General features: G+C 37.3%; 1 protein-coding gene across 2 annotated transcripts; it reads right to left on the reverse strand.

Annotated features, from left to right (window-relative positions):
- Nucleotides 1–174: 174 nt before the first annotated feature.
- fam207a (family with sequence similarity 207 member A) lies at nt 175–16,470 on the reverse strand. Of its 2 annotated transcripts, none has more exons than XM_041781541.1 (6): nt 16,182–16,470; nt 14,797–14,917; nt 4,595–4,663; nt 2,652–2,841; nt 2,435–2,500; nt 175–908 (listed from the first exon to the last, which is right to left on the reverse strand). In XM_041781541.1, exons 1-6 carry the CDS (start codon nt 16,380–16,382, stop codon nt 782–784), a joined length of 774 nt encoding a protein of 257 aa, XP_041637475.1. In that variant the 5' UTR covers nt 16,383–16,470; the 3' UTR covers nt 175–781. The 2 variants fall into 2 exon arrangements, with proteins under 2 accessions (XP_041637475.1, XP_041637474.1); XM_041781540.1 differs by having other exon boundaries at nt 14,797–14,920.
- Between the last annotated feature and the right edge of the window lie 918 nt (nt 16,471–17,388).

The following is a 17,388-nucleotide window of genomic DNA, read 5'->3' on the forward strand; positions in this document are numbered from 1 at the left end:
GAGTCATGGCGTGTTTGGAGCTGATCTTCTGAATGCAGCGTGATGAGAAGATACTGAAAATAGATGAGTGGGAGCGCTCGCGTAGGTGTGGAGGGAAACAATGCAGCTTTGTTAGATTATTGAAGGATTGGATTTAAGGCTGAATACACAGAAAATACACATGAAATAGGATTATTAATGTGCTGTGGTTTATTTAGGAGGGAAATATGAAAGTGGATATCGGGGCCTGCATTTACAGAAACGACACATGAAACAAGATTATTAATGTGCTGTCGTACTTAGGAGGTGGGTAGTATGATAAAGGATCACAGCCAACATTTGCAAAAGCTGCACTCTGAGTCCTTGTGTCATTCAGAAGGTTTCTGTGATGAAATCAGGTGTAGATTCATCTCTTTGAGAGGGACTCTGGTGCTTCTTTTTAAAACTTTGCTCTATTTTTGCACATTTTAGGGCTCAAATGACTAATGCAAACAAAATGTTTTGAAAGGCTCTTATAGATTTCTTCATCCTGCAGCAAGGAGACTGGCTGTAACAGCTGTATCGTGATCTTTTGAGTGATAAAAAGTTATTGATCTTTTCTTAATTTTTATAGAACAACTTCTAATCCATCAACGATATTGGTTCAGACATTTCAGCCTGTTCACATGCTGCAGGATCGGTCCACCTCCTGAGACGTTCACCACCTTTCTTCATCATTTAGCTCCAAAAATATGTAAAAATACAGACTTTTCTTTCCATTGAGGAAATCTTTCAGTCTCTCTCAGCGTTATATCCACTGATGTTAGCTCGGACCTTGCTCATCCTCCTGCCTCATCCTCTTCCTCAGCTGCTCCCCGATGTCCACCAGAGGGTTCATTTTGGCTGAAAGAGTCTTCACCGCGTCTCCAAAACGGCTCATCTCCTCCTCTCTGACAAGAAAATGCAAATGTCAAATGGTGTAATTTTGCAGTATGCATGCAGCAACAAACAAAAGAAAAGCCAACAGTCACAACTAGAAGAGTTGTTGGTTTTGCTCCTATGTATTTTGGCACCCATAACAGTAAAACTGCTAACTTTACTGCCTTTTTGCAGTCTTTGGGAAGCTTTCTGAGGAGTTCTTTTGTCAAAACATAAAAAAAAAAAGAAAAACCAGACACTTCATGTGATATCGATGATGATGATGATGTATAAAACTTAGTCCTGCATAGACTATATTCTATGCAGCATTCTATTCAAATATATGTACTTCATTATGGAGTTGGCCCCCCTTTGCACTCTTCTTGGAAGGCTTTCCACCAGATTTTTAAGTGTTTCCGTAGGAATTTGGGCCCATTTTTTCTATAGAGTATTTATGAGGTGGGACAAGAAGGTCTGGCTCAAAATCTCCGTTCTGGTTCATCCTTAAGATGCTCCATGAGGTTGAGGTCAGGGCTCAGTCAAGTTCCTCCACACCCAACACATCAAACCATGTCTTTACGGTCCTTCTTTGTGCAATGTGACACAGTCATGTTGGAATGGAAAAGGGCCTTCCCCAGACCGTTGCCACAAAGTTGGAAGCATAGCACTGTCCAAAATTTCTCGTGGGGCTTATTCACTGACAGTCCAAACCAAACGGTGCTTATTTACGTTTCCAGAATGGTCCTGCTCTGGAGCTCCAAGTGGGTCCATCCTGCCTCCAAGTGTTCCACAGTGACATCACAGAGATCCGTCATAACTCAGGTACCCCTCGCAGACACCTGCACCAAACTTTGAAATACCTTCGGGCAACATCATGGACGGGCAAGATGTGAGTGGGCAGCTGAACCAAACAGCGCTTCTCCTCCTTCTCGAGCCGAGTCAAAGCAAGTAGAGCAAAGCTGCTTAATTTCATGGAAAAGCTCCATTGGTATAAGAAGCATTAAAGTTGCCATTCACTGGAGATAAGGGGCCTAACTCTAACCCTGAAAAACAGCCCCATCACATTACCCCTCCTCCTCCAAACTTAACAGTTGGCACAGTGCAGCCAGGCAGATAGTATTCTTCTGGCATCCGCCAAACCCAGACATCTGACTGCCAGGCCTTAAATGGAAACGCTGACATACTATTTAGACAGTAAACCTTGTTGGGTAAGAGACGGAGGAATGAGGTGTTATTCATGGTTGAGTCATTTGAGAGTTAGTTTCCTTTTGTCCTTTTTGTCAAACTGGTACCAAGTGAAAATTCATTTGGGAGCTAAAAGACCAGTTCTTGTTACTGAGCACACAAGAAAGATCAGGGTTTGCTCTGACAAACTGGACTGAACCAAAACCAGACCTCTTGGTGGAAATGGCCTGTAAGTGAGTGATGTAAGACTCGGCCCCTCTAGACTTGTTTGTCGCCGTTTCCTATGAGATTCCTAAATTTTTTATTTTGCTTTGCTACTTTCATTGTTGCTTGAGTTTCATAACTCATCTTTCGCTTTAGAGAGAATACTCACAGTAGTTTGCGTTTCTGTGACTGTTTCATCTGACTGAAGTCCGTCGGCTCGGGCCTCTTCACCGGACTGAAGGGACGAAATGCAGACATCTTAGCATGATGACTACAACAGAAAAAAACTACAACCAAAACAAGGTAGAAACTATTCATATCAAAAGTTTAAATCCACTCCTTTGAGTGACAGAAGAAACGCTCGATTTGACATCTCAAACACTCACACTTTGTTCTTCCTGCTCTTGCGGCGAGCAGCGGGGGCGGTGGTGGCAGCATCAGCGGCGATGGGAGCGATGAGCTGAGAGAGCTCCGGCAGGGCGTCAGCGAGCGGCCTCATATCGCCCACCACGGGCGTGGCCTGACGCCGGGCCTCAGCTGCCTGACGCTCCTTCGCCTGTTTGATAGAGCTGATCTCTGAGAGGAGGAAGAGGACGTCAGACAGGGCGAGAATCACAATATCTGGACTCTTGACTTCATTTTAAGGTCATTTTAGCAAGACGTTAGGGTCTAAATTTGGTTGAAGGAATTGTTGATTGAAAGAAAGTAAAAAATCAGTTAATTCTGTCAGCCTTTAACTACCTAGTAATTTTAGAGTATCAAATGGTAATTGTCTAGAATTCTCTAGAATTCATTGTGGCAATTCTCTGGTAATTAGGTGGTATTTTACCCTGAAACAGTGGACCACTTACCATCTACCCTGCTTTTATTACTGTCAGCTCCCTAATCATGAAAATTGGTCCCACAATTACTTCCGGTAACTGTCCACTCCTGAGTGGTAACCAGTGGAAATGTCTGGGTAATGCTGGGCTGGGGTTTCCTGAGTGATGTGGGAGGCCCACGCCTTTCTCCTGGCGCTCTACTCCAAACTGTCTGGGGAACGGCACAGGCAGGGAGGGTTGTTGTGTCTTTCCTGACCCAAACCCTAACCCCTAACCCCTAAACATAACCCCCTTACCCTAGCCCTAGTAATGTTGTGGCAAATATCTGGTAATTAGGTGGTATTTTACCCTAACACTATAACCCTAACCCCTATAATTTTGTGGCGATTATCTGGTAATTTGGTTGGTATTTCACCCTTATCTTAACCCTTACCCTTGTTTTACTGAGACAGTTTTCTGGTGAATTGTTGGTATGTACGCTAAACCAACCCCTTGTAATACTGTGGCAATTATCTGGTAATTAGGTGGTTTTTAACCTAGTAAGTTCTGAGAAATAAGTTTATAAATTTCTATACAAGTTGCTTGGTAATTCTTAGGTGATTTTTTTCTTTTGGCCTACTTAATTAAAGCGAGTCCTTCCTGAAAAATTGTAAAGTAATTTTTAGGACTAGGGACAAGGGTTAGGGTTAGGGTTAGGGTAAAATACCACTTAATTACCAGACAATTGCCACAAAATAATGAGGGTTACAGTTAGGGTAAAATACCCTAAAATGAGCTGGTGGTTTGACAAAAAGCAAATTAAATACATCACTTAAAGGCTGTTAAATTTCAAGGAGAATTTTCAGCATTCTACTGATATTTTATACATCAATTGAACAATTAATAGTAAAAATAGATCAATTGAAAACACACTAACTAATTTATCACAACTTTAGTCCCATTTAACAAATTTTCCTCTAAATTTTATCCCTCTTTTTATATAAGATCTTTTGTGTTTTACTTCTAAAGTTTTGCAGGATCATATAGCACTCAAACGCCCATATGTTCCTGTAAATCCACTGTATCTCCCTATTTCTGTCCTATTCTGATGAAATCATATAATTGGTTCTAATTTTCCTCTAATTCCTGAAAGCGTTCGGCCATGGAGCCAGTCTCTGGTTTCACCATTAGCTCCTAATTATCCTCAGAACAGGATCCGTGTCCTGTTTCTCCAAATGATCGACTCAGCAGAAGGGCTCAGTTTCAGGTCTGATCGCTATTGGAGGAGACGAGTTATAATTACAGACAGACACCCAGACATGGACAGAAAGTCAGGCGCGTTCTTTGGTACAACTGTTTGAGTCGTTAAACATATTTATTATTCGAAATTTGAATTAATAAGGAAGCTTTGATTTTTAAGGCTTCACAAAAGGCCATTCAAAAGGTTCAAGCAGACCCCTGTATCTTTAAGAATATTAACTACCGCCTAACGTGGTTTAAATAAGCTCCATTAATTGAGTTGAACTCACTGTGGAGCCATCTCTCTCTCCTCTCCTTCATCTTCTCTTTCTTTGTCTTCAGCTTCTTCTCCTCTGGGCCTGAAAACAAACACAAAATAGGACAGTGATGCTTTTTAAATAAATGGAAGAATATAAAAATCCTGCAAAACCAGCCAGTTATTACCCCCTGTTAAGAGTGAAAATAATAACAGATTTATAGTGGGAATATTTTGGAAAATAAACCTTAGATAAAGACAGTAAACCCCCGGTTCATTTTAAAGTAATATTATTGGTCCTATCTCTCCTCTCCCTCTTTGTGTGGAAATCCTCCCCCAGTAGAAACTTTATTTATGTCATTTTATCAGCAGGTGCAGCTTGAAGCTCCCTGCGGTCAGGACTTCCTCACAGGGAAAAGAGACGTGGAGGGACAGAAATACAATAAAATAAATGAAATATTTTCAGCCCCAAACCCGCAGACAGAAATTCTGATCCGTCTGTCTGGATGATAAAATATCGATGAGCTGCTGCCTGATGGCTATTTGTTTGGAAAGTGTAGGAAACCAGGACAGCTGGGAGTGACAGAAACAGGGGAATATTTTCTATGTCAACTCACCACGTTTACATTTACTACAAAATTTATCAGCCACCTCTTTTACTTCTGCTCCAGACCATTTAATGTTGTCTCACTTGCATGTATTAAAATTACTCTTCAAAATCAGGACAGCTAATAAAAATAACTGAATGGAAAAATATGTCGCTTTCATGATTATTCATTATACCAACATTTATGTTTTTAAACACTAGTGCAAATGAAAATGTTAATTTAATGAGACAAACACAGATTTAAATACATTTCAAGCTGCTTTTTCAAAGCAGTGAACATAATAATTTAGGTACTTATCTCACTTTTTCCACGCACATTTGGTGATGCATATAAAAAAGGTTTAACAGAAACACTTGCAGTCAGTCGGATGTACTAAAATGAAAAAAAGAAGTGAAAGAACTAAATAAAAAAAAGAAATAAAACAAAATAATAGAGGAAAAATAAAATAGGCTAAATTCAAATAAAAATTACATAAAAATGAAAAGAAATTAAGAAGTAATCAAATGAATTTCTATGTTTAATCAAAAAACTAAAAAAATTATATAAAAAATAACAAAATAGTATTTAAATGGACAAAATAAAATAAAAACATTCAAATATAAATGATAAAAATACAAATAAATTATTAAGAGGTAATTAAATAAATTTCTATCTTTTGTTAAAGTACAAAAAAAAAAAATAATAATTCGGAAAAATAAATAAAAAATAAATTTTAAATAAATGTCAGTAAAATAAAAACATTCACATATAATTGAAAAAATAAAAGGAATTCAAAGAGTTTAAAATTGTTTTAATAACATTTTAAAACCTTAATAACAGAACTAACCGTGTAGCAGTAGTTAAAAAAAAATGTTATTGTTCTTCAAGCTTTGAAGGCAGATTTTGTCCTGTTTTTTTTACGTTTCAGCCAATTAAATGTACTAAAAAAAAAAATCAACCAAAAGAACAAAATAAAAGTAAACAAAGGAAAAAAAAGACTTGATAAAATAAAAATAAATAGAATTCAAATAAAAATGAAACTAATAAAATGAAACAAAATTGTAAATAAATGGATTTCAATTTTTTAATCAAGTCTAAAATATAAAAATAATCTCTAATTAAAAAAAGAGAGAAAGAAATGTTACCATTTTTGTGCATTTATAGCAGACATTGTCCTGTTTTCTTACATCCTTCTAATTTTTAAGTATTTGAAATCCACCGCCAGTTGTTCGCAGCTGATCTAATACAAGGGAGGGACTTTGATGATGTAAATATCGAGGTTTACAAGATTTCATTCTAATTATAAAACCATTGAATAGCCCAAAACATACAGCCTTCCTCGGTAGAAAGCAATGGGTATGCGCTTGACAAACCCAAAGAATACCTCAGTATGGACTGGACAAGCCCTAAAGATACCTGGGGGAATAGACCTGGAGTAGAACTAAAGATATCTTAGGGTATGACCTGGACAATCCCTAAAGACACCACTTGGTATGGCAATGTACATGCTCTAAAGAAACCCTGAGGTAGTAACTGGACAAGCCCCAAAGACACCTTGGGGTATGGATAGGAAAACCCTTAAAGACACCTTGGGGTATGGACTGGAGTATCCATCAAGACACTTCAGGGTATGGATAGGAAAACCCTTAAAGACACCTTGGGGTATGGACTGGACAAACCTTAAACATACTTTTGGGTATGGACGGGACACGCCCTAAAGCTATCTCTCAGTGTGGACTAGATAAGTCTTAGTAATACCTCTAAATATGGACGAGATAAGCCCTAGAAATACTTTGGGGAGTGGACTTAAAAGCCCTAAAGATACTGTACCTTGGGGTATGCGCTGGACAAACCTAAAAGAAACTAGGATATGACTGGACAAGCCCTAGAAATACCTCTGAATATATGGACTGGACAAACTCAAAAGATACTTTAGGGTATGGGCCTGGAAAAGCCTTAAACATTTCTCAGGGTATGGACCTGGACTAGCCCAAAAGATACCTCTGGACAAGCCCTGAAGACACTGAGGATGTAGACTGGACAAGACCTAAGGAATGATCTGGACTTGCCTTAAATATTCTTAGGGTTTCTTAGGGCCCTAACTGAGGTATCTTTAGGGATTTTCCAGTCCATACCAAAAGGTATCTTTAGGGCTTGTCCAGTCCGTACCCAAAGGTGTCTTTAGGACCTGTCTTGGCCATACCCAGATAAATTTTTAGGGCTTGTCCAGGTACTGACTGAGGTATCAGGCTTTTCCAGTCCATACCTAGTGATATCTTTAGAGCTCAACCAGGTCGTACACAGAAGAATATCTCTGGTTATGGACAAGACAAGTCCTAAAGACACCTTTGGGTACGGACTGGACAAACCCTAAAGATACCTCTTGGTATGGATGGACAAGGCCTGAAGAAACCTCTTGATATGGACTGGACAAAACCTAAAGAAACCCTTTGGGGGATGGACTGGACAAACCCTAAAGATACCTCTTGGTATGGACTGGACAAGTCCTAAAGAAACCCCTTGGGGGATGGACTGGACAAGGCCTAAAGATACTTGTTTATGGACTGGACAAGTCCTAAAGACACCTTTAGGTAATGACTGGACGCCTAAAGACACCTTGGGGAATGGACTTGGAGTAGCACTAAAGATACCTTGTCATTAGTGCTGGATAAGCCCCAAATATATCTTGGGTTATTAAACAGACTGTGCCAAAATAAAACCCTGAAAATACACAGGAGTATTCAAAAATGTACCTTGTGGTGTGGACTGTACTTCACCTCATAATTTGAGCTCCATAAGCCTAAAATATGCTTGTGGCACTGTATGATTTGGACTTGACCAAAATGGAACTTGGGGTATTGTTTGGCTGGTGGTTTATGTCAGCTACGTTAAAATATTAGAGCATTGTGTACTCTATTTCATCATGTTTTTAAACTTTGGAAAAGTCAGTAACTTTAACTCTTATAGGAACATAATAGTCTTCAGGATCTACATTTCCTGGGCTTGAAATCAAAACATCTTTCTGCATATTGCTTTGAAATAAAAAGATCAAGAATCCCATTGCTGTTAGAAGTTTTTTCATCATGTCTTGTCCCGACAGGCTCTTCCCCATCTCTATCTGTCATCACAAACAGCCTTGTTCCTGCTGCTCTACAGACGGAGATAGAAATCTGCTGCTCAACATTCGTGTGGGCAGAGGATGAGGAACATGATCCCAGTTACTGAGGGAGGGGTTCAGCTGTGATTGTCAATGGGACGGGGGGTCTTCACCACCACTCAGCTCCCGTCGGGGCATCGTCTTCCTGCTGGTGGCTGAAATTGAGATCTGTGGTTACAGCTGGATGGAGGGTACATCCCCCCACCCCACCTGCCCACCCCCATACAGTATATCCTCTCAGACTTCCTGCTCACCTTCCTGGCACCTTAGATTGAAAAGATAAGAGGGTGGGAAAGACGCAAAAACATTTTTTAAAGTATTTAACCCCTTGAGCCCCACAGTCTTGTGTTTTTTTAGTTGATTGTGCCTGCTTTAACTAATTCATATCTCTATAATACTTTTTGAAGTAAGACAAAATAGTAAAAAAAAAAGAATGCTCCTATTTGGGTTTAATCAGTTCAAGATTAAGGGCACTGCAATGGGAGATTTTTACCATGCCCAAGGTGGTTTGATCCCTATAGGCTGATATTTACAGCAAAAATAGGCTGACGCCTACAGCTGGTAAAGGCTGATATTAAAGCCAATAAGGCCAATAATAAACAGCTGATGTAAGCTGAGATTGGTGCTGTTAATCAATGTAGGTCAATTTTTACAGCTGATATAGGCCCATATTTACAGCTAATATATGCCAATATTTAGAGTTTATATATGGCAATATTTACAGCTGATATAAGTGGACATTTACAGCTGATATAGGCCAATATTTACAGCTGATACAGGTGAATGAAGTCACAGCTGATATAAGCCAATATTTACAGCTTATAAAGGCTGATATTTACAGCTGAAATAGGCCAATATCAACAACTGAAATTGGACAGTAATTCCAGTTGATATAGACTGATATTTCCAATTACTATAGGCTGATAATTACAGCTGATATAAGCCATTATTTCTAACTGTTAAAGACTTTATTAACAGCAGGCACAAACCTACATCCACAGCTTCTATAGACTGATATTTACAACTAATAAATGCCAAAATTTACAGCTCACATGGGTGATATTTCCAGGTGATATAGGTCTATATATCCAGTCTATATTGGTCTATATTTCCAGCTGATATAGGCCATTATTTACTGCCAATATAAGCTCAGATTTTCAACCATTATATGGGTTGTAAATATCACACAAATCGTATTCTGATACCAATATCACGCAGATCATATTGTGCATTTCTTGTATATATATTTACTTATTGTATCAATTTTGTCAAATAAATTTCCTAATGCTTTAATAATAATACTTCCAGAGAAAATTACAGGCGTAAGTTCTGCTTATTTCTTCCAAAAGGTAAAACATCCACCAGTGCTCAAAGTTTAGGATAGAAATAGCTCTAGTTTTCATGTTGTAATGTATTATGGTTATAAGTTTAAATTCTCTATTTATCTGCATATCTAAAAGAAATCAGTGTTTAATATTGACTTGTCTAGCACTGTGAGTGAGAAACGGCTGCCAGTTGCCCGCTGCTGCTAAAGAGAGGTCTCCTAAGAGACCTACCCATGCATATATGTAGATATATGGATATTTATACATCTGTACCCTCCTGCCCACATACAGTAATAATCAATTTTGTAAGCACCAAGCATCCTGATATCTTAAAGCTCACAATTTTTAAATTCTTGATAAACAGGTTATCAGTTCGATTCTGTTCCTCAATGTTACAAAACATTTTCTGAAATAGAGATACTTTCTTTAAAAAAATACAACACATGCATAAAAACCGACAAGACTGTCCGTGCATGAAGTTTAAACTGGTTTTAGAGTGAGTTTAATTTTTAAAGGATATGAAAAGAACAATGAAAACGGTTTCCTCCAGCCATTCAGCAGCCAGCCGCTCGCTGTGACGCCATTTCTTACATCATTAAACAAACGTTATGTCTGCTACAAACATCAAATCTCATAAGAGAGAAGTACTATCTTTGTTTTAAAAGTGCTATACTAGTTATCATTATTATGGCTGCAGAAAGAATGAAGTCTGCAGCTACTCAATGATCAGTTCAGATCAATTTTAACTAGATAACGTCAGAAACGAACACTGAGCAGACTGCTGGCTGGAGGTCTAAATGACGTTAATATCGACTTATTTAAGATCCAGCATTTGCAGTGATTCCAGAATAATTCATCCTATTAGTCTGAGTAGTGGGATAGAGAAATGTGTCTGTGGAGGGGTTCAATGAGGCATGAATGTCATGACTTTTCAGTGTCAGGGAGGCGTGAAGAGGCCACGCTGCTGCTGCCACTGGCCAATCATGAGCCTCCTGACTGTCTGTGTCCTTACAAAGATATGAAACCAGCATGTATAAGAGAGCAGAGATCATACACGGGCTGATGAGCACTGAACACTGTTCAATACATGATCACTGAATGGGGGAGAACTCCTACTGTGCTGCTTTAAGATCATCTATCGATCAGATGTATAGTATGTGCTCTAATAAGCTGATGATCAACATTAAATAATTACATCATAAGTAAGTATGACATGAGTAAGTATGAAAATGTTGTCCAATACTTACTGTAAATTTTGGCCTGCATCAGCCGTAAATATGGGCCTATATTGCCTATATTTACAGCCTGCAACAGCTGTAAATAAGGGCCTAAATTAACTTTAAATATAGGCCTGTATCAGCTGTAAACATTGGCCTATATAAGCTGTAAACACTGGCCTAAATAAACTGTAAATAGGGGCCTATATCAGCTGTAAATAAGTGCCTGTATCAGCTGTAAATTTAAGCCTACATCGACTGTAAATATGGGCCTATATCAGCTGAAAATACGAGGCTATATCAGCTCTAAATATGGGCCTGTATCAGCTGTAAATATGGGTCAATATCACCTGAAAACAAGCCTATATCAGCTGTAAATATTAGTCTATATCAGCTGTAAATAGCAGCCTATATCAGCAGTAATTATTAGCCTATAAAAGCTGTTAATATGCACCTAAATCAACTTTAAATATTGGCCTGTATCATCTGTAAATATCGGTTTATACCAGCTGTAAATATCTGGCTGGTCTGAACCATGCTCTGTTCTGTACAAAAGTTGCAGATTGAAGCTTTTGAAGATGGAATTGCCTGGTTAAAGGCATGCAGTCATTTCAATTAATTGGCTTTACGAGGTCAACACTGGCTTTTACCCTTCTGTAAATATTGGCTGCATTTATCAACCATATTTAAGAATAAGTTACAGAGCTTATTCTTTGTTCATCCTTTTTCCTCACACTTTATAGTGGATTTTAAGGACTGAAGTACTAACAGAATGTGTTTGTCAGTATTGATCTTGGTATCAGATATTGTGCAAAAATCCAAAATTATGCATCCTTAAAATAAACTATAACCACCAGAAAATCCTTGTCGAATGCACTGAAACATCAGCTCAAATTTACTTCAATTCTGTGCTTTAAACGCTATGTATGATCAGTTTATGATTAAAGAATATTTATATATCATGTTCAGCCTCCGTCATGTCCCCATGGGTCTAAATAAAGTCAGTTTTCATCGTCCTTCAGTGTGAAGTCCTGTCTGCCTCCCTTGGCTCGGTCCTTTGACAAAGTGCTCTGTCTGCAGTCTAATTAGAGGTATCGTTTCACTATCAGACCCTGGAGGACAGACCCTGACTCGTCTTTACTCTGAGGTCAGCTCCCTGAGGATTAACCTGACCCCCTCCTCCTCATTTTCTTCCTCCTTTTTTACTGTTTCTTCCTCTCCATCAAACCCAGATCTCGTCATTCAGACATCATCCTCTTCTCATTTTATCTTGTTTTTTCATTTCTGACCTGTCTTTGTTATTTCTCCCCGATGAGCCAATTTAGCCAAGCAGAGCTGTCGTGTTTCCTCTTCATCATTATAACGCGGCTGCATGCATTGAGCAGCAGAGCGTGCAGAGGATGATGTGCATGAGGAGCTCGGTGATGATGTGACAATGAAAATGGGCTCGGGGTGAGAGGCTGAAGAGATCTTAACGGGTTCTTTGATCAGAGTGGTGGATTTCTTTTTTGTTTAAAGCCCTAAAACCACAAAATGCCATGCTTAAAATGACTTTTTAATTTATTTTTTATAAACCTCAAACCATGTTTAAAGCATCAAAGTAATATAGGAAACAGTCATCATTCTGAAGGGAAAAACCAAGATTATCCTTACATAGGTTGAATCTATTTTAAGTTAGAAGTTGCTAAAACATTTTGAAATGTCTCAAATATTTCTTTATCCTGCTGCAGTGAAAAAGGCTGGAATGGTTTCAACATGATTCTTGACTGGAAAAAGTGTAGGCTGATTTGTACAGACAAAAAAGATGGGTATTTACAGTAGAGGCTATGATAAAGGCTGATAAATACAGCTGAGATGCCAATATTTAAAAAAGATAGAGGATGATATTTACAGCTGATGTACACCAATATTTACAGCTGATATAAACCAATATTTACAACTGATGAAAGCTGATATTTACAACTGATGAAAGCTGATATTTACAACTGATGAAAGCTGATATTTACAGCTGATATAGACCAATATTTACAGCTGATGAAGGCTGATATTTACAACTGATGAAAGCTGATATTTACAACTGATGAAAGCTGATATTTACAACTGATGAAAGCTGATATTTACAACTGATGAAAGCTGATATTTACAGCTGATGAAGGCTGATTTGTACAGACGATATAGACCAATATTGACAACTGATGAAGGCTGATTTTTACAGCTGATATAGACCAATATTTACAGCATATGAAGGCTGATATTTACAGCTGTTGAAGGCTGATATTTACAGCTGATGAAGGCTGATATTTACAGCTGATGAAGGCTGATATTTACAACTGATGAAAGCTGATATTTACAACTGATGAAAGCTGATATTTGCAGCTGATGAAGGCTGATATTTACAACTGATGAAAGCTGATATTTACAGCTGATGAAGGCCGATACTTACAGCTGATATAGGCCATTTTAAAACAAGCATAAGCCGATAATTACAGCTTATATAAGCTGATATTTTCAGCTGATAGATGCCAATATTTACAGCCAATATAGGCCGTTTTATAGCTGATATTGGCTGATATGTACAGCTGATAAAGGCTGATATTTAAAGCTGATGAAGGCTTTTATTCACAACAGACATTTTGTTCAACAATTACAGCTGGTTTATCCTTTTATTTACAGCTGATAAAAGCTGATATTTACAGCTGTAATCTGTTTATATTTACAGCTGTTACAGGCTGATGTATACATTCCATAATGGTTAATACCAGATATTAACAGCTGGTAAGGCAAATATTTACAGCTGATATCTGTTGATAGTTACAAATGATACAGGCTGATATTTGCAGTCCATACTGGTTTATATTTTAAAATATATAAGCTGATATGTACAGCTGATATAGGCTGGTATTTATGGTCAACATAGGCCTTTTTTTAGCATATATCAGCTGATGTTTAAGGCTATTTGTTGTTTTTGGACAATTGCAGTAACAAAGCCAGTGGTAGACTTTGTGCATTTCACAAAGTAAAGTAGCTGTTTCATCTCCAAACTTCAATAGGGAGAAAATAACTTACATAACCTTTAGGTGTTTCAGTTTTTTATGGATTTGACAAGCATTTGAAGATATTCCAAGAAGTACCATCATAATAAACAAAAATACTTTTAATGCAGATTTTTAGGGTTTTAGCTGTCTAAAACTATGGATCTTCACAACAATGGATCTTCATAATTCCAGCTCATCACATGGTTTTATATTTGTTACTGAGAGCTCATTACTGCGACAGAGAGCATCATAAATAAGTCATCAAAGTGATCCAGCAGCATCCTCGGTGTCTTCCAGCTGAACAGAGGAAACTCTGATGCAGCTAAACCTTGATTTCATGCATGAGCTAAATTTAAACCTCGCCTGCTCTAAAAATAGCTTTGAGCTTGTCTATTGGAGCTTCAAGCAGCATGGCGTGCTTAGCAATGAGGCCCATCACCACTTCTTCTTCTTTACACATGAGGACGTCAACTCCACCCTCTCTCTACTCTGTGTTTGAATATTCAGTTCCTCATGTTTCTGCTCTCCAGCTGCTTTAATTAGAGCCCAGAAATCCCCAAAAATACCTTCCCTGGGGTCTGCAGATGCTGTGCAACAGTAAGGGGTTTGTGAAGCTAAGGCGCCATCTAGTGGCTCCTGAATGAAATGCAACAACACTGAAAAGAACTGGGTCTCAATTCTAGTTTTCAAACAATTTCACACCTTACATTTTTTAAGGTTCAACTGTTTTTAACTGAAAGCTGATTTTATCTACAGACATTCACAGTGGTTGTACTTGCAGATTTCCTTGATAGTTTCCTTTACATTTAAGCATTTCTATTTGTTATTTAATAGTCTTTTACTCCTCCTTGGATAGTATTTGGGGCTGGTGTTGTTATGAAGTGATGGATTTATTAAAATAAATCAAATTCTTACCTTTCTGAGCAGCTGGGGGAACATCTGGAGGCTCCTCAAACTTCAGCGTCTGTACGAGAGCTTCCCGAGTTATTTTCGTGCCGGCGAAGATCCCAGTGGGGAACGAGCTTCCTGCAGCAGTCTGCTGAGGTTTGTAGCAGAATTAATTCACATCTTTTAAAGGGGCTATCCACCATGGTGGGATATCAGTTATCAAGACTAGTCTTTATCATGCAATCAGGCAAAAATCACATTTTTCAATTTCAGGTTAAAATTAGAGAGACATATAGGCAACATTTAAAAAAACAATTCCAACATTTTGTACTCAGTTAAGAAAATTTTGATTAAGCAATAAAACATGGAGGTAAAAAGTAAAAACTGTTGCCTTTGTAAGCAAAAAACAAACAAACAAACAAACAAACAAAAAACGTTTCATATATTTTATCACAAAACATCTTTAAAATACAGTTTTTAAATAATTAATAACATTTTGAAAAACAGGCTAAATACCTCAAAATTCAAAGCAAAGACTTAAATTTAAATACAAAGTCATCTACTTAAAAAAAATATATAAAAATCACAAATGTTGCAACAAAATATTTCCAATTTCAATTCTGAGTCAAGCTCTAAAACGTTTTGAATCTTGACAATATAATTTTAAACTATAACTTCTTAACATTGAAAACAGGGTTAAAAATTTTCGTTTCAGATTCAGCTTCATTCAAAATTTGGGATTTCAAAATAAAGCTCTGACTCTTTATGTTCAGAATGTAATGGAGGATTACTTCCAAACACTTGGATATCAAAATCAAACTTCTACAAATGCAAAAAAACAAAAACAAAAACAAAAACAACAAACAACAAAAAAACAAAACAAAAAACAAAAAACGTGACGAGTTAATAATAATGTCTATTTCTGATTTGAAAACAAAACTTCTGAATTCGGAAACGTTTTGAATTTAAAACTTTTGCTTTTTTTTTTTTTTTTTTTTTTTTTTACACATGTAACTTAATATTTCAATATGAAAATGCCCGACACTTATGAATCTATAATAAAGACTTAGCTAACAGAACACAAAAGTTTCATGTTTTTAAATTTAACGTTTTGAAGTGCAAGGGACTCGCTTTAACCAAAGGTCTTTTTAACATAATGCTTAAATTGTTCTTTTAAAATAAAAATGCCAAATTCAACGTTTTCGACAACTGCATTTGAAGTTTCTGATAAGCCCTCTACCTTGAATGGAGGTTTAATTTTAAGTTTTTGTTTTGAATTTTTGAGATTTCAAAATAAAGCTCTGACTTTTAATGGACGACAATGGCAGAACGTGTTTACCACGCCAGGTTCAAACTTTGCTTGATTATCGCTACGAAACATTTAATATTTCTTATAAATGATATAAACGTACCTGTTTGACATCAGCCTGGATGTCATTCTTCTTATTTTCCAACAGTGGAGGTTTCAAAAAGAAAAACGAGGCAGCAGGAGGTTTCTCCAACCCCGGGGATAGAGACTCGTTTGCCGGGCTGTGAGTGATGCTGCTCGGCTTGTCGAGCTTCACAGCCTCCTGGTGAATCTTCTGACGGACATGTTTAATCTTTCCAACCATTTTATTTGATCCTAATAAACTTTATTTTACATTAATGGGAGGTAAAAGAGCTGCTTCTGCCCGGTGTGTCCACGGCGTATGATGATAGCGCCGGAAGATGAAAATGTGGGCCTTCAAAATAAAAGAAATATAAATTTCTATCGGTATTTTGGTGGTATTTTACGTGTATTGTTAATTTTAAAAGTGGACGTTTATGTTATTAAATATAATTTAGAATACAATGACAGCATTTAATAATGTAGGAGGTGTATTTCAGTGTTAACCTTTCTCCGTTAACATTTGTATGCGGGCTAACTGATTAGCAAGCTAACTGTAAACATTCTTGTCCGCATGGCAGAGTTACATATTTTATTTATTTTTATTTAAATTTAAATATTTACAGCTGCACTGGTGGGCTTAATTAATTCAAATATGAATTTTCAAAGTAAATAATGCCACTTCGGCGTTCAAAATCAGTCAAATTTGAAATGAACACAGGAAATAGTCGTGACTTCTCCCGCTAGCTTGACTTTTGTTGACATGACAAACGTGACGGGTGTTCCGGTTTAGAGTACCGGCCGGAAACAGAGCAAAAGGAAAGTTCCGCATGTCTTTCCCTCACCACGTGAACTCTACACAACTTTCTGGACACACATTAATTTATTAAACTAAAATCTGGAGTAATAAGAGACAAAAAGGTGTACCTTTAAATGAAAATCACATTTATTAGCAGGTAGATTTGACAAATCGACCTCTGTTACAGTACAGTGCCTATGAATGCTCCCATGTATACAAAAATAGACATATCAAAACACATTTACACAAATGGATAATATGTACATACCACAAAACTAACTACTCATGTGCATGATTTCAATTTATTTAGCTTTATTTTGACAAAAGCAAACATTTTTACAACTAGAGGGGGGAATTTTAGGGTGAACAGGATTGAAAGCAACCTCTAGACAACAACTATCATTTCTAATTAAGGTCGTAACCCCATTTATTCACCCTTGTAGAAAACAAG

The sequence above is a fragment of the Cheilinus undulatus genome, linkage group 24 (genome assembly GCF_018320785.1).
Source record: "Cheilinus undulatus linkage group 24, ASM1832078v1, whole genome shotgun sequence".
NCBI lineage: Eukaryota > Metazoa > Chordata > Actinopteri > Labriformes > Labridae > Cheilinus > Cheilinus undulatus.